Source organism: Haemaphysalis longicornis, unplaced genomic scaffold (genome assembly GCF_048455015.1).
Source record: "Haemaphysalis longicornis isolate Haplotype H1 unplaced genomic scaffold, Haemaphysalis longicornis Haplotype H1 scaffold_2, whole genome shotgun sequence".
Lineage (NCBI taxonomy): Eukaryota > Metazoa > Arthropoda > Arachnida > Ixodida > Ixodidae > Haemaphysalis > Haemaphysalis longicornis.
This window is the reverse complement of record NW_027526295.1, coordinates 215,510,235-215,534,748: the sequence shown is the minus strand read 5'-3', so window position 1 is coordinate 215,534,748 and position 24,514 is coordinate 215,510,235. Positions and strand designations below refer to the sequence as shown.

The 24,514-nt window shown below is 48.5% G+C and overlaps 1 protein-coding gene across 5 annotated transcripts; it reads left to right on the top strand.

The window, feature by feature from the left end:
• Positions 1 to 1,913: 1,913 nt before the first annotated feature.
• LOC144169888 (endochitinase-like) lies at positions 1,914 to 21,157 on the top strand. 5 transcript variants are annotated; one of them, XM_077699304.1, is made up of 7 exons: positions 1,914 to 2,060; positions 2,382 to 2,485; positions 7,815 to 7,932; positions 9,184 to 9,378; positions 10,905 to 11,027; positions 15,895 to 16,053; positions 21,018 to 21,157. In XM_077699304.1, exons 3-6 carry the CDS (start codon positions 7,837 to 7,839, stop codon positions 16,048 to 16,050), a joined length of 570 nt encoding a protein of 189 aa, XP_077555430.1. In that variant the 5' UTR covers positions 1,914 to 2,060; positions 2,382 to 2,485; positions 7,815 to 7,836; the 3' UTR covers positions 16,051 to 16,053; positions 21,018 to 21,157. The 5 variants fall into 5 exon arrangements, with proteins under 5 accessions (XP_077555430.1, XP_077555431.1, XP_077555428.1 ...); XM_077699305.1 differs by lacking the exon at positions 7,815 to 7,932; XM_077699302.1 differs by lacking the exon at positions 1,914 to 2,060 and having other exon boundaries at positions 2,173 to 2,485.
• Positions 21,158 to 24,514: the final 3,357 nt, after the last annotated feature.

Here is a 24,514-nt window from a genome sequence, read left to right as displayed (position 1 = left end):
TAACGTCGGCAACGCTGATGACAGTGAGGCTGCCTGCATCCCCTACTCGCAAGGATAACCTTCATAGAACGTCTCAAAGGTTCACACCCGCCGCGGTGGCTCAGTGGCTAAGGCGTTGCGCTGCTGATCACGAGGTCGCGGGTTCGATTCCCGGCCGCGGAGGCCGCTTCTCTGATGGAGGCGAAAAGCAAAAAAACGCCCGTGTGTACGAGATTTCGGCGCGTGTTAAAGATCCCCAGGTGGTCAGAATTGATTCCGAACCCTCCATTACGGCGCGCCTCATCGTCTGCGTTTTGTCGGCGCATTAAACCTTGAAATCAAAACAAATCATTCCCGCTCGCGCCGGTTCGATTTTGCCGTGTTCCACTGCACGCCCAATCTACTGAATCTTTTTGCTACTTTTGAATTTGGAACACGGCCATGAGGTGGCGACGCCACCGCTTTTTGTATTGTGAGGTCAAAACGGTTTTTCAAGGCGTAGTTTTTGACTTGCTATCTCAAGGTTCAGGCAGCCATGTATTTTTAATAAAAGAAACAATGCAAATATCACTTGTGTAGTGATGTCTTGCCTCAAATGTCCGTAATGTTTTCTGTTTGCTCAACAATGTTAATAGGTATAAACATTGTCACGTGACCTAGTAGTTCAGAAATACATTGCCTACATAAACGACTCGTTCGGAAATTCCATCAATCTGCTGCACACGCGCGTGGTGCTTGCTCTCCCCCCCCCCCCCCCCCCCCCCCCGCTCGCCTATGCCCTCTGCTATCGCTGCGTCCACGTTACCACGCTTTGTCCCATAAAGCCTCGACCAATAACAGCGAAGTGGGAATGGTGATTAGGCAGTATTTTAAACACGGGAATGGTAACGTCAATACTTTAAAGTGTACGTGGAGTCTTCCCCGGCTGCCGCTGGGTGGCAATACTTGTCCACACTTGTGGAGATACCGGTATACGAGGAGGCTTGCTGCGCACGAGCCGTTGGTGCGACGCCATTCTTCACGTGGCCTAAAAATGAAAACGCCAACATGATTTTCTTCAACAAAGCGTTAACGCTGATCAGGGGTTTTGTGAAGGAACATTTTGTTTTGTTGTTCGTAGCAGCAAAGACCATTGGAGTTCAGGACAGCACGACTAATTTGACTGAAACCTGCGAAACCCCTTGTAACGTTGTAGCGTTATACATCACCGCTGCCTCTCTCGCTTGCTGTTTATCGTGACGCGAACAGCGGCGGCAGCAGCCGCTGTTGGCGTCGTGGAATCGCTGCGAGGGAAATGAGGAATGCAATGCGGTGCTTGGTTGGCGATCTCTCAACAATTAAAAGATATTTCGGCATCATGTCAACGTTAAAATGGCCATGAGGGGTCATATTTTTGTTTGAAACTGAGATTCTGGTTATCTTCAGTGTCCTTTAAACAAAGGGCGAGTATTCCAGGTCCCGCTACCTGCAAGTAGCAAAAGGTGGCCGTCCAAGCCACTAAAAAAGCAGGTACTTCGCCGCAAAATTCTGAGACCTTAGTCACCTGACAAGCCCAGAAGGAGAGCTAAGCGGCGTTCCATTGGATGAAAATTATTGCATTCGGGCTCACAACCCATAAAAAGTGCTTAGGGGTACTGGCCGTCTTTTTTTTTTTTTTTTTTTTTTTGAAGCGACGCAGATAAACAGTCTCAGTCCTTAAAGGATCTGGAACGAAATTTCGCATCCGTTTCAAGACATGCCGAAGTTTCACTTGCGAGGCACTTGAACTGTACATACTATCGATCGTGCTACATTGAAATACGAACAATAGACCGCGTGGCTTTCAGTACATGAGACGCATCCTGGCCACGGGTCGCACATGCGCAGTAGGAACAAGTTACGAAAGTTCGTGTCCAACCTTGGCAGGGAAAAACCATCACTCGGCATATGAGCATTTCGGTTTGTCTTCCCGCCGCCTTCGGCTCCCGCTCACGCGAGTGCTATCTTTGGCGGTGCGTTGAGTGAAAACAGCGCACTTATTTTTTTATTTCGCGCCGAGCGCCCAACAGACGACGGAAAGACGATGGTAATTCCATGCCAAGGTTGGTCACTAACTCTCGTAACTTGTTCCTACTGCGCATACGCGACCCGTCGCAAGGACGTGCGGCATGTACTCAAAGCCACGCGCTCCGTTGCTTGTATTTCAATGTATCACGATAGTACAACTGCACAGAAAGCAATGACCCGCTTTCCTTTCATAGAGTCCCACGTGTGTCGCCTGCTCTCAACCAGTGAGAGCTCGCTCGAAGTGGACACATTAAAACAGGCCTAAAATGGGCATACTCACCGGCAAACTCATAATTATTTCCTTCTTCTCATTTTGTTCAGCTAATCTCTGCGTACGTTTTCTGTCCAATGCGCAGGCGGTTCGGACTGAGTTCGGGAAGAAAAACTGGTACATCACGTTCCAGCTTCCTGCATGTAGAAACCCAAAATGCGACGCGATACCCAAGGACGCATTGGTCAGGTACGGGGTTATTCTTTTCTCTGTGTTACATGCCTTCGTCGATACGCTGCTTGTGCCACCAATCTAGAAGGGCAGAATAAGAGCGGAAAACCAGTAATGAAACACAGCAACAAAAAGGTAGGAACAAGGAATGCTGTCTTTATCGGCGGTCTTTGATAAATACGAAGCAAATGCACAAGATGTCATTCAGGGACAACACGCTGCATTCCATTTCCATGTCATGCACGCCAGAAACTTCCTGTTACATGCAGCGCCGTCTAGTGATTAAATTAGAACACTCCCGCAATCTTCGTGATCAACAGCTAAAATGAGCTTGCTTTTTGGCCCAAGCGCTCTAGCTGCCAGCGTTGCGTCTTCTAACGCCAAACTTCGGTTCGAGCCCCGGTAAGCATCTGGGTTTTTTTTAAGTGCAGAGCACTTTAGGGTCCCGCCTTTCGCTGTCACGCTGTCTAGCCACATCCGCAATCAGGCGGCGTAGCGACGTAACGGGCCCGAACACAGCCCCACAGCGCAACGGCACAGCGGACCCAAACAAAGGTTTCGAAAAACAAGCGGTTTATATAGTCAAAACTGTTCGACACACCTGAACCACTGCGGCTTGTCATACAGGCTTAGGGTACCGAGGCCTCGTCAGGCTTAACCGCCTTTTGCCTGGGTCCCTTCTTTTCTATGAAAAGAAACTAAACTTCACTTCACTTCGAATGTCCCCGTTGTTTAGCTCAAAGCAAACTGCAGGTACAGTCGCGGAAATCTTTAACTAGCGTGCAGGAGCGACGATTTATCTGTGCGTGAGCCCCATATGATGGGGCCTGCAGTTGCAAAGAAATTGAGTGTAAGCGCATGCTCAGAAAGCACGCTCAGCGGGGACCATCGTCTGCTGAGGCTGTTCCTTCTTAAGAACGTCACCCCGCTCAAGCGCGCTGCAAACGAGCAGGCATCGTGAGTAGCGAATGATTTTGCTTGGAATGGTTCGGAGATAACGTTGCAGCACACAAGAGTGATAACTGACATTCCTGCAGACAAAAAAAAAGCGTTTACGCCACGAAGTAGCAAATGAATAATTTATGTTCTTCGGCTTACTTCATGATTAGTTGTGTTCAGCGTAACTTTAGATCTTTGCTCGATTTGTTGATGCAACGTTGACCTTCGGAGCATAAAATGCGAGCAAAATAATTCGGTTACTCACGCTACCTGTTGGTTTGCGGCTGGCTTGTATGGGATGACGTTCTTAAGAAGGAAAAGCCGAGCGGACGATGGGCCCAGCTGAGCGCGCTTTCTGGGTATGCGCTTAGCCTCAACCTCTTTGCAACTTGGCCCCGTCATATGGCGCTCACGCACAGAAAGGTGTCGTCACTCGCGCGCGCTAGTTAAAGATTCGGGCGACTGTATACATTTGAGACAAAATCTGTGTAAACAACCGGTAGCCCCCGCGTCCATTTAGTTATAAACACCCGTTGGGTTGGTTTTTACGATAGTAAGCAAAAAGCGTGGCGGCTAGAAAAGACGCGTATTAAACTGCGCAGTAAGGCTCCGGCACGTCCGAAATGAAAATAAGCACACACACACGCACACACAAAAAAAAAAAACAGAACTCCCGCTCATGCTGCTCCAGGCAAAGAGAGTGCTAGCACTGTGAAGGCGGTACATTTGAGTTGCGTTGAAAAAAAAACTGTTCAGTTCAGCAAGCGAGAAATGAGATAGGAAGGGGAAGAGCGTAAGGGGCGGTACCAATGAGCGGATAACGCCACCACGGCCCCTCGGGCGGATTAATACCTGCTCTGCACTTCCGACCGCTTTCACCCTGAGTGTAACTGCTTTAATACATTTTTTTGTAAATAAGAGTGTTTTAGTATCTCTTGATTGATTGATTATGTGGTTTGACGAGACAAAACTACACAGATTATGAGGCGCGCCGTATTGGAGGGCTCCGAGTTAATTTTGTCCACTTTGGGATTTTTAACTTGTGCCAAGATTTTGAACACACTGGCGTTTTTGCTCTTCGCTTCCACCAGAAAGGCGGTGGCCGCGGCCGGGAATCGAACCCGCGTTCTTGTGCTCATGCAGCACAGCGCCTTAGCTACTGAGCCACCGCGGCGGTTGTTCAGTATCTTTAGGTCGGTGTAGGTGCGGAGAGGAGCCAGCAACCAACTTTGTTTGAAGTACAGCATCGCACTGCAAGTTCCCGTCCTGCACTGGCTTGTACACGAAATGTTGCGGAACAGCACTTGCAGCAGCCCGCATATTTATTGTGATGGTGGCCGCGCCAGATGTTCTCGCAGTGGCGATAATTTCCGCTTTCTACAGCACAAGTAGGGCAGGCACAACGACACAAAATACGCCCTGTTGCCGTCACACACGCGTTGAAGGTGCAGTGCTGTTCCCGCTTACCAAGCTTGTAATTTTTTGCAGCGTTAGTTGCAACGGGAAAACGGGCGAGGCAGCTTCAATCACGCCGAAAACTCAGCAGCAGCCCACCGAGAGCGCTAACAAAGCAATGACAGCTTGATGACGTGGGGTGGCGAACGCAGCAGCGACAACTCGCATGTTACTCAAGAAACGGTTCCTCTTTCTCCTGGTCAAGTGGTGCGGGTGGAGCCGTAGCTGTAACCTCTACGACAGGGTTCGGTATAAACGGCGGCCCGCCGGCTGTATGCAGCCCGCAGGAAAGTATTATGCGACCCCCGGCACGACGTCAGAACTCCTATCCCGTTGTCCCTTCCTATGTAGCTGAAGGATGACATGGGGATTTTTACCTCAAATAGGGTTAGACAGGAACAAAGCAAGATCGCTTCCGTTCGGCATTGCCCGCTGTCTTCACACTTGGCCAGATAACGTCTTCACTTCCTTTCTTTCCACCGCTCCAAAAAAATCCCCCGCGGCCGGATATGCCGCCCGTCCCTTGGCGTCCGTCCCTTGCCGTGTCGGCTTTATACAACTCGGCCCTCCACCTCTACAGGTTGCTGACCCCTGCTGTACGACCTAGGGTGCTCATGTCGCATCTATAGCTTTTTTATATAGCGGAAGCATGCTCCCTATACAGCGCGCATGCAGTTGTGATTCCACAGCTGGACGGAGAAAACACTAATTGAAAAGCAACCGGTGCCCAGATACCGAAGCGCAGGCCTCAGAGTTCTAAACAGAGCTTATTGGGGTATCACAGACAGAAAGAAGAATTTGCAGCTGCAGGTTGTCTGATTCAACTCAAATTTGGCACAATCGCGTTTTGTGTTGCCGTTAAGTGCGAGACAGATTGGAGTTTACCAAGGACGCATCGCCCGCGCCATGAAGATCAACTGTATGCTAGAAAATGCGCAACTAAACCCAAATGTAATCGTAATAAATCAGAATTAAGGGAATCTAGGCCATAGACTGATTGTGGTTTCAGCTGGCGCTAATCGCAGCCCTGCCTTCGCGCGATCGCACAACGATTTTTCTTCTGTTCTTCAGGAGACACGTATCAGCTGAGGTGTCAAATACGTGTAACTTTCCACAGCGCACTTTTAAAGACGATAGTCCTTCTTGGGCTACTTGAACCCCAAAATTTTGGTCTGTCTGTCTGTCCGTCCGTCTGTCCGTCTGTCTGTCTGTCTGTCTGACTGTCTGTCTGTCTGTCTGTGACTCGATTCAACCACCGGGCCAAAGTGAAACGAAGTCTGCGAAATAGTCTTATATACTCACAGCGAAATCTAAACGTTTAAGTCCGGTTTATATATTCATACTTGTCACCATTGTTGAGCACGTATTACGCAAATATAAGACAGAAAATTAATACACAAGGAATATATACAGTGTTCCTTTATAAAAAAATCCATACATGCTTGATTTTGCGAAATGAAATACTACATCTACTCCAGAAAAAAAATTCCCCCGCATTTCCCCGAGGGGGAGAATGTGAAAGTGCGAATGCGCGGTTGTCGGCCCGCTTGCGGCGCTTGCGCTCGGCCCCCGCAGCCCACCGCCTCGCCGCCTTCTCTTCCATCTCTTCCATCGGGTTTGTAGTATCACGTGTACACCACGCAGTTATCAAGCCGCTATAACGCCGCTGAGTCGCCAACGCACGCCGCTGACGACGTAGTTTGAATGCGTTAAAGATATAAGGCGCGTTACTAACACTGATATCAGCGTCGCGTCCGTGGCTTAGTCGGTAAAGCGTCGCGCTACGGCCGCAAAGTCCTCGGATCGAAACCTGGCGCCGCGTGCTGTTTTTTTTTATATATAGAGAGGAGGACTGCGGACGCCGCCGCCGCCGCGGCGGTGGATGGTTTGGGGTCGCTTATAAAGTGCATTCGCACTTAAAAAAAAAACACTGTGGCCTGCTGTCGCCCGCGCCACATAGCTTCTGGCGGCATTTTATGAATTCAAGCGGCAACATTTACGAAAGGTTCCACTAGATAGGTTCCACGTTCTGCTTGAAACGCACGTGGAGTAGGGCAACGCGGTTCTACAAACGTTGAAGCAGGACGCCTCCATTTACGCATGTCTCCGCCGTACAGCAGCGCTGGCATCGAGGCAGTCGGCCAGGAGCAGTGGAAGGCGGTAAATTTAAATTGACTTGAGCAAACCTTTAGCGTGTTTACCTTGGGAGGAGCGCGACGCAAGAGGAACAACATGAGAGGTGAGCTGGAAAGCGAAGAGAGGCATTTACCTGGCAAATGTCGACAAAGACTATGGTCTTTTGCCGAAATTTGCGACGAGAGGAGCCGATTCCGCGGCCGATTTTTTTCCAGCTACCTGGCAGGAAACGAAGGGATGAAACACCGAATTACGCTGAAACACGCACCCACACAATAATTACTTCATTATTCGTCGTAAGAAGCAGATAGATATACATCAAGTAAAAAGGCAAAACGGTGGTTTTTTGTCATTTGTTCGATCGTTTTTGTTCCGCTGCCTTCATTTTTCCTAGAGCTGTGACCACAAAGGGTGCATAGGTAAGATTTTGCCTGCCACGGACTCCGTTTCTTTTTTCTTAGCAGAAACGTAGAAAAACGTTGAGTTCCGAGCGATGTTAGTTAACTATTGGAGTCTCCTGTACATGTTCTAGAGAGTACCCTGGACATCTCATGCCTTTCAATGCGTGTGCATTCTTTGCGCGTATACTGTACAGCCACAATCGTGTTAACAACTTGCAGTTCTACAAACTTGCCAAACTTGCAGAGTTGACACATGCAATCGTTGTAATAGTGTAAATATAATACTTTAAATCTAGGTAACCGGCGTATAGGAATGCCAAAGCATGAGTAGATAATTCTTGGAATTTCTGTGCGTTTTTTATGCGTGCGGCGCAGCGCGCCTAAACCATGTTTCATATATTACGTTTTGCATGCAGGTTCTTGGACTATGTGTTCTTAATGACCTTCGACTACAAACTTGACGACTTGTCGCGAACGAAGCTGACTAGTGGACTTTATTACTATGAAGGCGATAGAAAAACAGCCATTGAAAGTGTAAGTTGTCCACGGTTTTCTTGAGTGGTTGAGTGTACAAAAAATACTTGGAAACATCTAGGAGGAACGGGGGAGCGGGGGGGATGTAGATGGAGCCCAACTTGCGTAGATCGAGACGCAACTGTTTGAGCAATGCCTAGAGTAACAAGTTCATGTCAAACCATCAGCGTGGTTTTGATACACGTGTTTTATAACGGAATAAATAAGAATGGCGATATGTGACAAATTACTCTTGACCTTCGGAAACATGTACAGTCTTTGTCAAAATTTCCTAGGCCATGCTAAACGTTTTGGGCTACAAAGAATTCATAGTAAAAGTTTAACGTCCACCTGGGGCCAAAATATTTCGTGACAGTAAGAAAGAAACTTGCTCTCTCCAGCTTTCTGGCGCAGAATGTTTATTCTTACTCGAGAGGTAAGCCTATATTTTAGATTTTCTCAGCCTATGCATGTCTGGCTTGGCCTAGGAAATTTTGACAAAGACTGTACATAAAATGCAATTCGTAAAACTGATATTGATGGCAGGCGCACTGGCATACTATTTTATATTCCACGGTATTGCGCTTCTGGAGTGCTGTGAAAGAGAACGCTGGTCTCTATTCGAGTAACACTTTTGAAAGCTTGTGTCTACCAAATTTTATGCGGGTTCGGATGCTTGAAATTAGGAAAAAATTGATTATGCATGAAATCAGTATAACCTATCGCTACAGGAAATCGCTACTACATCTGGTGTTAACATTAAGCAATCATTGTTGCTAATTTACCATCGTGGGCCCACTGAAAGCCGCAACCATTGCCGAAATCAAAGGTCCCACGTAAACGGCAGCCTTCACTCAGTTTTCTTCATTCGAGAGTTTTGTAGGAATGAAAGGAAGACCCAGAGGGGCACGTACCCATCGATATTTTGTGTGTCTCTCGTTTGTATGAAAGCTTGCAGATTGTATTGAGGACGCAGTTTGACCTCTCGCTTGATTTCTAATTGTTCTATAGTTTTGCTGCCGTTAAGCGCCTGGAAGTAAATCAATATATGTCTTAACAAAACTTGTTGAGCCAGTTGGTTCATGCTTATCGGAAATAATAAATGCGGCGCTAAGCAGACGAAGCCGAAGTAGAAACATACACCCCATACAGGCGCCTGAATGTGGTGTATGATGTTTCTACTTCGTCTTCGTCTGCTTAGCGCCGCTTTTATTATTTCCAACAATATACGTCCTAGGTGCACTGCTAACGGTGTCCTGATGGCGCTTTCAGGAGTCGTGTCTGAGCCGGTGGATCGACGCCGGGGTACCCGAGTACAAGATTGTGGCAGGAATCGCCACATACGGTCGCAGCTTCACGCTTGAAAACCCGGCTTTCAACGGTGTCAGCGCGAAACTCAAGAAGAATCACCCGCTCGGGTATGGCGCCAACTTCACGAAAACGGACGGCTATATGGACTACATCGAGGTACGTCTCCTCTTCTGCGTAGACCTAACGAAAAGCGCCGGGCGGACCATTTATAGGACATATATTTCGGTTAATCCGCTTCACCGCTTCTTGCCTTGAGCGATTCATTCGTGCGTACGGCATACATTACACGAACTTTCGGGAAAAGAAAATATAAGAAAGTTCAATCAAGTACCAACCTTTGCTAATCGGCAAGGCTGCTGCACTGGCAGTAATGTAGCCGCAAGCGCCTGCCTGTCCCGAAAACAGGTCAAGGATATGTTGAAGCATTTCTATTGCGTTATATAGTCCCCGCTTTGAAACCTCGACGGCCTTGACTTTACCTCCTGGTTCAAGAAATCGTAATCGATCTTCGAGTTGGTTCCGCAGATGGTTAAAAAATGCACAAAGTCCCCGAAGGAAGCGGTATCAACGCTTAAAAAATTCAGGGAAACTTGAATTACGGAGCTGTTGTAGGTGATTTTGACGGACACAAAGTTTAGTTTTAGCATCGTTGTGGTGTCGTGGTTGACGTCGGCGGAGTGTAATTTCAACAATCTTTTGTTGGACAAAGCCTGAGTGAGCTCGCCGTTTTGGTCGACGTTTTCGCACGCCACTCTACGTGCGCGACGTATCGTTTCTATCGGATGGTTTGCATGCCGAGCCTCTCAATGCGCGGCCTCTTTCTCGGCCTTGCGAATTATACGCAGCCGGTCCATGTGGAGTCAATGATCACCTACAGCAGCTTCGACATTCAAGTCATCATCACTTTGCTAGGGTACAGAGCGCATGCGCACGATGACACGAGAACGAACGTAGGAGGGGCGTACGCTATGACGCGTTTTCTTGTTCAGGGCAAGTGTTAACACGATACGGCGAACGCTGGAGGTTTTTTTTTTTTTTTTTCGTGGCCAATGCTGGGCTATCTCTATAAGTAGGTATGCTTGGCTTGACGAACGTGCGCTCGAGGCACGGGTGCACGAGCGCTCGCCATTTTCTTGGTTTAAAACTGCGGACACCATACACAAACGATTTTCCCAACAGCTTTGCTGTTATAAAAAAAAAGTCCACCTTCTTAGAGCGCTGGCGCTCTTAGCGCGATGGAAAATGATGCTTATTACCACAGAACTGCCAATGCATTAATGAATTTTATAATGCAAAAAGGTGTTTTAGACACCGAAGTTGCATCAGGGGATGAGGTGCGCTTGAGAGGAGGGCTACGGGTTAATTTCTACCCCCGATCGCTTTTATACGCGCGCCGCAGTCAGGAAACACTAGTGTTTTATTTTTCGCCGCAGTCATAAAAATGGCATCCAAAACATGGAATTGAACCCCTGAGCCTGGGATCAGCAGCGCGACGCCACCTCTAGAATGAAAACAGGGTAACGAGCTCTCAGTAAATGAAACTGATAGCACGTGTTGGCGAACAGTGCTCGTGGAGTCGAGGAACTCTTTATTGTCAAGTGGCCAAAAGCGTTCTTAGCAAAGGCTTGGACAAGACATCCTCGTGGTGACGGCCACTATTTCACCGCCTTTTGTGTTCCCAGACATGCCGGCGCGTTCAATACTTCAAATGGAAGCGTGAATGGGTCAAGTACGCCGCGACACCGTACATATACTACAAGGACCAGTGGGTCAGCTATGACGACAAAGACAGCGCTGAAGTCAAGGTAAGGCAACCAGTCGCAGGTAATTTACTTCCCTGCATTGTTTTCTCAGTCAGGACCACTTAAACGACGCAAACCTCTGTTACTTTTTCTGATCGGCTGCGAATAGTTTTAAAAACTTTACCATCCCTTCCTGAAGAAAGTTTAGAGAAGCGCGATAGCCTTCTCACATCAAAACCGTTTCAAACGTGCGCCTAAACCTTCGCTGAAAGTTCGTCCAACCTTCACCGAAAGTTCGTCCAATCGACACTCAAGCCTAAAAAGGCCCGAATCGAAAATGCAGAACAAACCCATGCGTCGATTTCTCGCGCACTAAGTAAAGGCATCCACGAACGATCTGAATGAACACTGACACATGGCTTGTGAGATAAAGGGATACTATGGTACTCCTTCATGATCAATGCATGCACTGTCTTATCGAGAACCGTTCCTTTTCGTTTTTTTTTCAAGTAACCGGTCCGACACAGTGGAAGCCCGTTTTTACGCACGCGCCGTGTGTACAAAGTTGTTATCAGAGCTCTTCGGTCGACTAACTGGTCAATGAAGAAATGCATTTGTTTTAAGGGCGAATCCCCTAAGGGGCTCGGGCTGTCGGCGCCTCCTGTCGCTTACGTCTCATGTAGTCACGGTACTAAAACACACGGACACTCGTTTTCCAACGCCTCGTGCCAGAACGTACTGCGTACTAAAAAAAAAAAGACGACATTTGCCAAGGAAATGCCCATGGCTCATGCTGTTCTTGTACCGTCGCGCTCATTCCAAGGTAAACACACTAAAGGTTTGCGCAAGGCGATTTGAATTTACCGCGTTCCTCTGCTACAGGCTGGGTTCCTCGATGCCAGCGCGACAGTACGGCGGAGACGCGCGTGAATGGAGGCGGCCGACTAGAAGGTTTATAGAGCCGCGTGGCCGTGCTCCACGTTCGTTCCAAGCAGAACGTAGAATCTAGTTAGTGGAACCTTTCGTTGCTGTTGCCGCGTGATTTTAAAGACGATAGTCTCTCTTGGGCTTCTTAAACCCAGAAATTTTGGTCTGTCTGTATGTCTGTCTGTCTGTCCGTCTGTCTGTCTGTGACTCGATTCAGCCACCCGGCCAAAGCAAAACAATGCCTGCGCAACAGTCTTATATAGTCACAGCTAAATCTACCCGTCTATGTCCGGTGTAATGTTCATACTTGTCAACATTGTTGAAGAAGAACAAGACATTACGCAAATATGAGACAACAAATCAATACAGAAGTGATATTTGCAGTGTTCCTTTATAACAAAATCAAACATGCTTGACTTTTGCGAAATAATTACTTCATCAACTGCAGAAAAAGAATTCACTCCGCCGTCGCCTGCTGTCGCCCGCGCCACTATAGCTTCTGGCGTCATTTTAAGAAATCAACCGGCAACAATTACGCAAGGTTCCACTAGATAGGTTCCACGTTCTGCTTGCAACGCACGTGGAGTAGGGAAACGCGGTTCTATAAACGTTGAAGTAGGGCGCCTCGATTAACGCGCGTCTTCGCCGTACGGCAGCGTTCGCATCGAGACACCCGGTTTGGAGCAGTGGAACGCGGGAAATTTAAAATAATTTAAGCAAACCTTTGGCGTCTTTACCTTGGGAGGAGCGCGACGCATGAAGAACAACATGAGAGGTGAGCGGGAAAGTGAAGGGAGGCATTTACTTCGCAAAAGCCGATAAAGACTATCGTCTTTTGACGGCATTTGCAACGAAAGGAGCAGATACGCGGCCAATTTTTTTCGTATGCCGCCAGGAGGCGGCGGTTTTCTGCAGTAGATGTAGAATATCATTTGCTATCGAAAAACCTAACATTCATGAATTTTTAAATAAAGGAACACTGTAAATATCCCTTGTGTACTAATTTCCTGTCTTGTATTGGCGTAATCTCTTGTTCTTGTTCAACAAAGTTGACAAGCATGAACATATAAACCGGGCTTAGACGTTTAAGGGGTATTCACACGACGGAGCGTTTCAGCGGAGAAATCCGAGGGAGGTCGTGACGTCACCGCAGGCGGACCTCCGCTCGGCTAGCTCCTTCGCTCACACGGAGGATGCGACTTTCGGACGGACGTCACTGTTTGCAGCCGCCTATCTCGAAAGCATAGCTGCCGTAGCGCCGCCGATTCCGCGACGGCGGCAATTTCTGTTAAGCGCATACGTACTGATCTTGTCAACCGACCAAAAATTGGTCGTCGACGCGATGCAGGTGCTGCCGCGCGGAGAGAACGGCGCGCGACGTAGTAGCAGCCGACCGGCCCACCTACAGGCCCTCATACTGATGTTAGGCTTAACACTGCGGCGAATATTCGATCGCCGCTCTGGCAAGCGGCTCAGGTGACGATTTTTAAAGCAACTTTCCATCACATCATTACCCCATTTCTCGTATACGCAGCTTTGTTTGCGCCTTGGGGAGCAATAACAAGCTGTCGCTCGAGCTACCGGCGCCGGTCTGCGCCACTTCGCAGCCGCGGCCGCCGCTCGCCAAGCGCCCGTGCTGGTGGTATACGCGGCTCCCTCATTGCGCCTGTCATGTGCGCCACGCATTTTCGCGTCCAATGTATTAAGAAGCGATAAAAATAAAGTGCCTGCAACCGCTCTAGAACTTCAGTCGCGGCCAGCTGCCCGACGAGCAGACGAAATCCCGCCGCCTCCGTCGCGGAGCGTCGGAGGGTTTGTAGCTCGCGAGCAGAAGCTCCGATCTCCCATCGGAGGCGGTGCGCCGGAGAGAAACCGTGACGTAGGGGTCACGTGGTGCGCACTCCTAGGAGCGAAACGGCGGATTTCTCTCTCGTGTGAATACCCCTTTACATGTGGCTGTGAGTATATAAGACTATTGCGCAATATCAATTTTACTTTGGCCGGGTGGCTGAATCGAGTCACAGACAGACAGACGGACAGACAGACAGATATACAGACAGACCAAAATTTCTGGGTTTAAGGAGCCCAAGAAAGACTATCGCCTTTAAAAGTGGATAGTGGATAAAACCGGTTCAAAATCGGCTAACCTGGTTTGAACCTTTCTGGAACGCTCCTTGTCCGCTTCAGCAATCGTCAAGCACAAGCGGAAGCTGTTTGTAGACGGGTTATATTTTTTGTGTTACACTCAAATATCCACCGGCTCTCGACGCTAGGCCTGATCGGGTGGGGTGGTCGGTCGAAGCAAAAAAAAGGCATACTTCCGTGGCGCCGGGGTCTCGATGACCACCGAGGACGATCCCCAGGGCGAGGCGCGCGCTTTGCACTGCAATCGCCTTGACCCCTGCCACTAACCCAAACCGGGGCAGATATGGCATGCAAATTGCTTAAATCCGGTTTAACGCAAGAGAGGGCGCCACCGCTTCACCAAGCGCACGATTGCTCCTCCCAATGGCGCTTCTCCGGCGTCCAATCAGGGCGCGCTGTGTTGCAAGAGAGAGACTTACAATCTTTTAATACACTTTAACACTGCATGCTTCAACCCTTTCCAGGTTTCACGTTAGTGGAGACGGCCCGGAATTTTTTTTTCCACAAGACGCCATCGGTCCCACTAAAAAAGCTTTCGCCCTAAAAAATGCCACTCGGGGTGGGGGACGATTTCCGGCCCACCTCGAAAGGCTAGGTCGGCCCGTTTGGTAAAAACTCAACTTCATCTCCAGCGTCGAGCAGTGGGAGGACGCGCTGGGCAGCTCGCAACCGGGAGTGCAGCTACTTCTGGATGACCGAGCCGCCACCGTCGCCGCGAGCCTGCGCCACCAGGCGTTCCTAGCCAACTTGCTTGGAAAATAAAGTGATTTCTGTCTTTCTCAGATGAACTTAGGTCCGCCCCACTTAAATGTGAACATGATATGGACTATGAAAACGTACGCGATTGCCGTGCATTTCGACAGGGAGTGAACACAGGCGCCCCAGCGAAAACGTAGGACATGAAATTCGTTTTCTCGTTCTGAAACAACGCCAGCCGATCCACGTAATCACTTCCCGATCTGCGTGTTTGCAATGCATGTCGCCAACAAAGTTACCGGCAGAGTGTGTTCATATGGGAAGTTGCGTAGCTCTAAGACCCGTGTATAAAAAAAAGTGATATTTAACGCGTGATATTTGGCCCCTTTACCCTTAAACACTATCCTGTTGCAGAAACCCAGATTGGTTCGCCATCTTTTGACAGAAAGCTGGCAAAATAGAAGAGGCACCGCGAGAGTTGCACGTTATGGAATCACCCGGAAGTGTTAAAACTATCAAAATAGCATACTTTACCCTTTCCTCCAAAATGTTTTTGGATTTACAAACAAGTCTACAAAAATTTCTCTCCAGGGGCTGAATTTTTCATTGCTTCGAGACGAGACGACGCGCCATAGGGAGTGATCGTACCATAACCATTACGGGGGGGGGGGGGGGGGGGGTGTAGAGGAGGGGGGGAGGCATGTGGCCATTGCATACCGAGGCGCAATTTCGCAATTGCCGTCTATTTAAGAACTGTGGTAACTAAATCGAGCTGGTTTCGACACATGGACCTATTTTAATATTTTGGTGAAATTGCTTGGGTGCCTTTTTGAAAAGAAAAAAAGAAGTTGGAAAATCGGGCTTCACACTGCCTGCGCTACGTGCGAGTGGTTAGGCGCATCGTTGCGCCACTCCAGGGAGTTTTTTTCGACCGTTCGTGGATTTTAACGTAATACAGGAATACTGCGACTCCTGGTGTTTTTCGATCTCGCTTTAACCAGAAGAATCGCTGCTGTTGTACAAAACTGAACTTTCTGCTTCGTGCTTATCACAACCATTGAGTGCCTGTTGCTCGGTCAAAGCGTTACTTTGAAGCAGCGGTTCCTCCTTTTCGAGATCCTGCGTTTGAGTGCGCGTTCACAGGGCCTTTATTATAATGCAGGCCGAATGGTTCCGGAAGCATTGGCTCGGCGGCGTCTTCGTGTGGACATTGGATGCGGATGACTACATGGGAGGCTGCGTGGGTGAACTCTTCCCCATGGTTGACGCAGTGCATCGTAAGCTCAGGAATTACCGACCGCTCACGTCCCAAGGATAAAATGTAAGTGTGTGGGGGGCCGCAAAGAGCCCGGCTTCATGTTGTCTAGTCCGACCCCGCATGACAAGAGCAGGTTAGCACGAAATTCAGATAAGGGAAGCCCAGGGGATCACAAGAATAGTACAGTTAAACCTGGATGTAACCAACCTCTCTAGGTAACTGATTCCTGGATGTAACGAAATTTTACAATTCCCCATTGGCAGCCCCATTGAAGCCCATGTATTTGAGACCTCTATGCAACGAAGGCGTTGCGACGGTGATCTGGCTAAGGTGATCAGTCATCGTTCTCGGCACTTTTTTTGAAAAGTCTGCTGGACGTACGCTGATGAGTGATTGTTTTCTGCACTTTTTTTGAAAAAAATGGCAGGAGAAATACACTAATTTAGACCATTTCGCCCGCACCGCAAACTACCGGGCGTTTCCGCGTGTGAGCGCTGTGTTGGTTAGATGCTAGGCCCGCTGGCCGGCGTGTGTAGTCGGGCGTGTCACTGCTATCTGCGGTGTCTCTTCGCCGATGAGTTCTGCTGCCAGAAAACGAAAAGTTTTGCTCTTTCAATACAAGCTCGCAATTTTAAATGCTGTTTCCGCCGGCGATAAATAAGAACGTTGCCACAGTATCCCAGCTAGCACCATCTCGCCAATTTTGAGTGCAGAAAAAAGCCTCAGGTTCATCAAATTCCTGAAAAGGCGTCCTTTCAGCTTACGTTCGGTCATTGAAACGCGTTAAGGCACCGAAAAGTGTCAAAAGGCAAACGTTATACAAGGACTCTGGTTATACCTAAGTTACGTTTCTGAACAGGGGGGTAAGTGAATTTGCTTCTCTGGAGTGTCGTGTAGTGACTAAGATATTTGGAAAGCAGCTGGAGCAAATCGCGCAGTTTTCACTGCGAAAAAACTCCTTGATGAGTGAGTTCACCGCGACTGATGTCTATCACTTTGGTTTCGTTTCTGCTTCACTCACGCGGTCCTTAACTCAAAACCTGCATGTAACGAAAACCTGGATGTAACGAAAAATTGAGAATTTTTCTCAACTTCATCATATCCAGGTTTAATTGTAATACTACGTTACCATGCCTCCGTTGCACACAGAAAAGCCGAATGAAATCTCACAATGCCACGGAATAAGAAAACACCATGTATGCGTGTTTGAAATGAAAGACAGGGGACGCCCTTCACCGGGAGGGTGCTCTGAGAGCAGTACCAGCGCTTGTAAAATAAACACTTATTTCTCCTCCTCCTCCTTCTTGCGAGAAGTGGTTGGTATTTATTCACTGAAATAAAGAAAAACTCAAAATAACGTTAATAAACAACTAGTGCAAAGCTACGTTGCTAGTATTTCTACGTTGCTACATTGTTTTTTTTATACAGTCGAACACGGATATATCGAACTCCAAAGGGATTGCGAAATAGTTCGATATATGAAAAATTCGATATACAAATATGGGCTCTGAGACCTCACCTGTGGCAGACGACCACTTACCGATCGGCGCATTCAAGAATGACAACTAATTCCGCACTAACGACGCAACAGGATGCTTTATTTGCGTGAAAAGAAATCGCTGATCTTGGCCTGCTTCTTCGTCTTGTACATGGAATTAAAGGCGCTGGTCTCGATATTCTCGAGGCTATCCAGGTGTGACAGCCCAGTTCCTACCATGTCGTCGCAACTACGCAGAATCAAGCTGAACGCAGCCGCCAGTTCACCGGCGGAGTACGATCGTGTAGCCGCATCCTCGTCCGGACGATCTTCGCCACTCGAGCTATCAGCCTGGGTTCCTGCAACCGCAGCTACGATATCCTCGTCACCGACGCTCGCAACAGCCTAAACATTGCTGTCAGCGTTTACGAAGTCGCCGGCAGACAGTCCGGCTGGAACAGCAGCCGGGAAAAGGGACGACAGCTCGCGAAACGTGTCGTCCATGCCCTATTCGTCGTCGTCGCCGTCTTCCAAGCTTCCGAATGTTCGGCCGTCACGAAGCCTCCCTGCCGGAAGCAGTTGGCCACGCTCTGCTTTACGCTGTTCCAGGCACCCGTCATCATGTGTATGGCCCCCAGCTGGTCAACTTTAAGCTCGGTGCCCGCACGGAGGTTCATCAAAAGCCTATCGAGGAGTCGCATCCTGTACCCAACCTTGAACGACTTAGTCGAGCGGTCGAGCGGCTGCAGCCTGGCTGTTGTGTTCGGAGGCAGAAACTTGAGCTCGATGTTGTCGAGCTCGCATTTGGTTTGGTTGGCCGAGCAGTTATCCATGAGAAGGCAAGCGTGACGCCCCGGCTTCTGTCCCTGTTGAGTTTCGGCGAAGGCACTAAGCGACCGCGGAAATCGGGGGTGCAGCGACCACCGAAGAGCACCTTCCAGCTCGGGCGGTGTTCGATATACCAAATGTCGGGAAAAATACCGTTCGATATAGACGTACGAATTCCTATACTTTTACACATAATTTTCAAGGGGATAATTCATGAGTTCGATATAGACAATAATTCGATATACCCGTGTTCGACTAGTCGTTTTCGTGGAGTAAAGAACGGTAGCAGTGTCACGACTAATATAGCTGAATAGCACAATAATAAATCATTGCAATAGGTGGTATATAAAGCTCGGGTCATTGCATTGTAAAGATTGTTTCATTGTCGAGTCGTGAATTGTGACAGCCCTTTTTTGTGTTAGCTGTTCGGGCGTAATTTCTCCCTTAAACCGTCTTTTGGAATATTGTCTCAAGAAATATTTGCGCTGATTTTCTTCGCTTAAAATTTTATTCTTTGGACACAACTTTAAAATTAATTCTTTTAATAAACCTAGGTTCGGTCGCGGGAAGGGGGGGGGGGGGGGTGTTTTAACATCAACTACAGGCTTAGATTGGCCCATTCACTAATTCAGGTTAGGTGAGACCACTTGGTAATGGTGTAAAAAAATCATGCGCCCCTCCGTCAAACGAACGCGAAGCTTTCCGGTGATGCATTCTTTTGTTTTCGTGTGAGTTTTCCAAACCGCTTCGAACATGTCGAAATGGAGCCATCGGATAGACACCGGCTTCATAACGCGGGGGACCCGTTTTTTTTTTTTTTTTTTCACTTCGGCGTTTTCACTTTGCAGACGCCATCAGTGAGAACACCGAAGCCTCTCTTTAAATAGAAGCCACCAACTATCCGCTGGTTCCAGTATTGCGAGCTTCATAAAATGATTTATGACTTCAAGAGCAAAATGCAAATACATATACGCCACATACATATCTTACCTCTTACTCGGGTAACCGGGATTTTCATTATTGAAATTAAAATCCACTCACCGAGCACTCTAGCAGACAAAAGCATAATTGGAAGCTACTCCGTAGAAAAACATCTTCGTATTGATCTGCGATCGAGTGGCGTTCGAACGAAGCAGACCGTTATTTTACGGCACAATCATAATAACTCGAAGTGCAAATCAAATCGGCAGTAAGAGTCATCCATCTAGATATCGTAGAAAGCGAACGAACAGCGTAAGCGCGGTTCCACTTTTTATGAGAGGACGGGGCATACGAGTGGAGGCAGCGCAGTGGCATGATACGTCTTAGACCCCTTTTTGAGGAATCGCAACACGCTCAACTCAAGAGGAATAGATGTGTTCACCGATGGTGGTCGGTCCGCACTCACACTACGCATGCGCAGCTCTCCTCCTTCCCGGTCTCCAACAGCTGCGCGTTACTCTCTCCACTTCTTTCCTGCCACCTGCTTGCGCTTCTCCTGCGTTCTCGCTTCTGCTCTCGCGGCGCATGCGCTACTCTCCTCCTCTAGTCTCCTCTCCTTCAAGTGTGAATATAAAGCGGGTAGAGCGCTGCGCGCGTTCAGTGCAGCGCTTGCTTCGGTTGACTCCGTTGATGCTTCCGATGCAGTGTGATGGAAGCAACAGTCCCGTTAGTGAGTGGGCTGACGCAAGAACGCGTCAGCATCAGCCAAAACACTAATAGCAACGTTACGTCCACTCAAGAGAAAGCTGCGAAGCGAATGGCACGCGACGCTGAACGCAAACGCTTGAAGCGAGCGGCGGACCATGAACTTCGTCAGCGCGAAGCAGCTTCGAAGCGTCAACGTCGAGCAGCGGATCCTGAGCTTCGGAAACGTCAAGCAGCGTCGGTTCGAGAACGTCGAGCGGCGGTACCGGAACTTCGACAACGTGAAGTGGAACGCAAACGTACGAAGCGAGCGGCGGAACCGAACCTTCGAGAACTAGAAGCCGTTTGTAAACGTCAACAACGTCTATATTTCCATAGGGGGTTCCGTTGCGTTCCGTTGTGTGGAAATGTAGGTGAACCCCGCGATGCTCCGCATCCTACTCAGGGTTCGCCTCGGGAAGATGGGGTAATTTTTATTATGTTTTTATTTGTTACGTTTATTATGTTCATGATACTTATCGTAAACATTCTGAGCTGCAACTTGCGTTTTCTGCGCTGAAACTTTTTCCCGAAAAATTTACCTTGCGTAATGATCGCACCCCTAACTTTGCATCCTATTTTTCGAAAAAAAAAAGTGCGATCATTACGCGAGTAAATACGGTATTTCTCGCAGGGCTGCAGAAACTACATAGACAAACACCAGAGTCGTGCGGAGGCCAGCGCCACCTGGTATCGTAGGAAGCCAAGCGTGCGTCCGGCCAGGTCACAGCAGCAGCAGGAACGTCCGAACAGTAGGGTGGAGAGGCATATTAATCTTCGCTGTAAAAGAAGGATCGCACACTATTATGGCCTTGAACGCGCTTCCAAATCATTAGCTGCGATAAACTGGACAATACCTCTGCTTTTAATGCCTTTATGGCAAGCGTGATTTTCTGCACCGGAAAACAATTGCATAGCACCGGCGGTGATTTGTCGACGGAATTTAGTCGAGAATACGCCCTCTCATTATGGGGGATTTTCTTTTTATTTATTTGCTTCGCAATGTTTTTGTCCACTCTGGATAACATGTACTAACCACCACTTTTTTATGTTTCAGTTTCAGAACAAGAAGAAGTCAAGAAAAAAATCGTCGCGGGTAATAAAGAAATCACAAGCGCGTCGAGGCAGCGCACGCTGTGCGAAAAACTATTGCCTTTCACATTCCCTCAAATGAAAAATAAACGAACGGTATTTATTAAACATTCTGTAGTCAGTGGACACCGCGGAAAGTTCTGAAGAGATCTTTTTTATCAGCCCTAGAGTTTCGGATTTAAGCATTGTCTACCTGCTGTTTGGGGCTATAGTCCTTATAAGTGAATGTCCGCCTGGATCCAAGTGCGCTGCTGCCACTTTTTTATGTGTAGATATTTCGCTACACATCACTCAACTTACCAAGTCTCAGTGGTTGAAGGGTGATTCAGTTAAACCGAGCGCAGCATCGGAGCGCGCGGGCATCGTATAATTAAAACCCAAGTACTTGTTCAAACACCTTTTTCGGCGGTAAAACCAGAGCACAGAGTACTTGATTGAGAAGGTTAATCGCTTTCCTGTGCGCAGTTTTATTTTACAAAAGCGGTTGTAATAGGCAATGCATTGGCTTATTAAAATGAAACACTGATATCAGCGTGGCCGTCGTCATTGTCGTCGTAATTGAGGATTCCTATAAAGCGCGCTCCGAAAGTAACAAGACTTCAGCTGCGGGGAAGTTCCGCAAACTGGTACGAACGAGGGAAATTAGTACAGCGTTGGCTGGTAACTATAATGATACTACTAAATTGTTATCATGATAATTTATTATAATTGATACTACCAGGCAATTTAAGATTTCATCGCGTTTAGTTTGAATAACGCCTTCTGCACTTTCTTACAGCGAAGCCGTATATGGATAGGGATCCGTGTAATTTGACTGCTCCGCCAACAAAAACACAGTGCGTCCTTTCTTTGGCCGCTCCCCCACCAAGTGTATGGCTGGTTTGTTCCGGCTTCCCGGGACGGAAGTAATCTCCCTCCCTGGAGCACGATCCCGAGGCTCTGCGTGTCTTTGATGCGCGCGGAGTTCGTGGGTGCGTTCTAACAGCACAGCTGCTTAAGCTTTCTTGTTCCTCCGTCGAGCGTTACCAGAAAAAAATTCCAAGAAATAATACCGAGCCCACGTAAGCGTGCGCCTCGTGAGGAGCGGCCGTCGTCGGCCAGCTCGACTTTTGAGACCACTCTGCCCAGCGTTCGTGCGTGATCTCTCGCGTGCCCTTCCCCTCGCCACTTTATGTGCGTTCGTGCCTCAAGTGGGGAGCACAGACGCTGAGCCCGCCAAGCCGGTTGTCGCGGGTTCTAGCGCGTGCTAACGCGGTCCACTTTGGGAGAGGTGTGAAAACCTGCTCACAAAACGATCCGGGCCTGCCAGTCGTGGAGAACTTGCGGCGAGTTCGGGTATAAGTGTGAGGTGCAACCGCCGGGGCTCCGAAGAAGAGAGAGGGGCCGCCAGGTTTGCCGTTTCTCCAGTCTTGCACTAGTGCCAGCTGCGACAATTTTAGATGTGAAGCATCTCATGGTCGGGACAATGTCCCTCCCTCCGCCGTGAGGTGTCAACAATGCGTCGGCGAGTATCGGCGGGCCGTGATAACAAGCAGCCCACAACCATCCAGGGAACGTGCATCGACCTCATCTTCAGCAACTTTAGTGTTCATCCACTACAACAGCCCTTAGCTTTTCATTTCACATTTCACACACCGTAAGGCGGTCATAATCAAAGCAAACGCAAACCACAGCTCGACGTCACCTACGTTAAACATTATGATGATAATGCCTAAATAAAGACAAACTCATACCCCATGCAACGTCTCTCTTTCTCTCTTTAATGCCTCTCCACTCTAACACCCCCCCCCCCTCCAATGAAATTACTCCATCTTCCCGTAAGGGAACCCTGAGTAGTATGCGAAGCAGCCATGGGGTCAACGCAATTCCCCATTTCGTAGTACCGGTACAAAGGGTCTGTGGCGCCCTCTCTTGGCTAGTTTCAGTATCAGCCTGGCGTTGATACGGAAAGTAGTCAAGAGAGGGCGCTGCAGCCCCTGAAAACGTCTATTTTTTTTAGTAAATTAGTGCGCAGAGTTGTGATTTTTTCCTTATTTTACATTCGTCGCTGGCGTCATATGCCGGGGGAGACCTGGTGGCAGTTCCTGCATACGTTATCGCAGCGGTTATAGCATTCACGTGATGAGGATCCACAACGGCAGTATGCGGCAGGGCTTCAAGGAGCCATGAAGAGAAAACACAAGTTTGGTTCATTCAAAAGATTGTCTCGGTAGAATCATATTGACACCACTGTTAACGCAAACTTCGCTCAAATAAGCTACATAATTAGGAAAAACGGGAATGGTCATGCGACCCACCAGCTCATTTCCCGCAACAGAACCTATGATGTCACACGAGCTAAGCTCTGCGATTGGCGGAGGCTGGCAGAAGCAGACGCAAATTAGGTAGAGCTTACAAACTAGACGAACGAGCGATTTGCGCTTAAATTTAGGGCGCATTCTTTACAAAGCAATAAGAATGATGGGACAAACAGTGGAAGTTACGAAAGCACATGTAAACATAGAAGTACTGATGCGTTCTGCTGTTCGTACTGCGCACAGCATGCTTGGTTTAGCTGCACAGCACTACGGGGCTTGGGGTTGTCTCAGACGACACTGGCCGATTGACGCAAGCAACGGTGTTTTACGTGACCCCATTTGTCGAGCGAGCACTGTTTCAGGGAACGAATATTTCCTCCCAGAACGAAAACAAGCCCAGTTTAAATGCGGGCAAAAACAAACCAAACGCTTGCCACGGTATGGTGGCGCCATCTAGGTTCGGGTAACGTAAACAAACGCGGGAACAAACCAACACCGCTGTACAGGGTGGAGACAACCTTTGAACGGTCCCGTGGCGCCGCAATTGGGCCAACGGGCTCAACGCGTTATTCTTTTCGTTTCCCACGAGACCTAGCAACGCGAAACAGACAATATGATTCAAAATTATTCAGTAAACCGCGTTGCGGCGACAATTTTAGCGCGTTTTTGACACAATGACTTCCTTCGGCGGCGAGCGAGCAACCCAAAATGGCGGCGCCAGCGTATACCTGTCTCTACCCTGTACGGCGGATGCGTGAATGAAGGTACTCTAGGCTGCAGAGCGGTCGGTTCCTGTGATGTCATTGCAGACCCCGAAGACAAACGATTTAGCGGGAAAATCAAAAATTTAACTTAAATTGTTTAATTTCTCAGTGAATAAAGCATCGTTTGTATCCGGACAAGCGCTGGGGGCACTATAAAACACGAAATCTTTTGAATAAAACCAACTTGCATTTTCTCTTCATGGCTCCTTTCAGCTACCTACAGCTCCTGAATTACGCTCCTGATTGTCAGCACAACTGTACGGAGGCTCGGCAGTGCAAGGCAGCAGAAAAAGCTGACTAGCGACTTCCTCACGTACTTTCCTTTATGCGCGACAACAAAGGAGGGCTTTCAGGGTCGCGGATGAAACTCGCTATAGTCTTGTCAGGTGCTGAATGGCGCC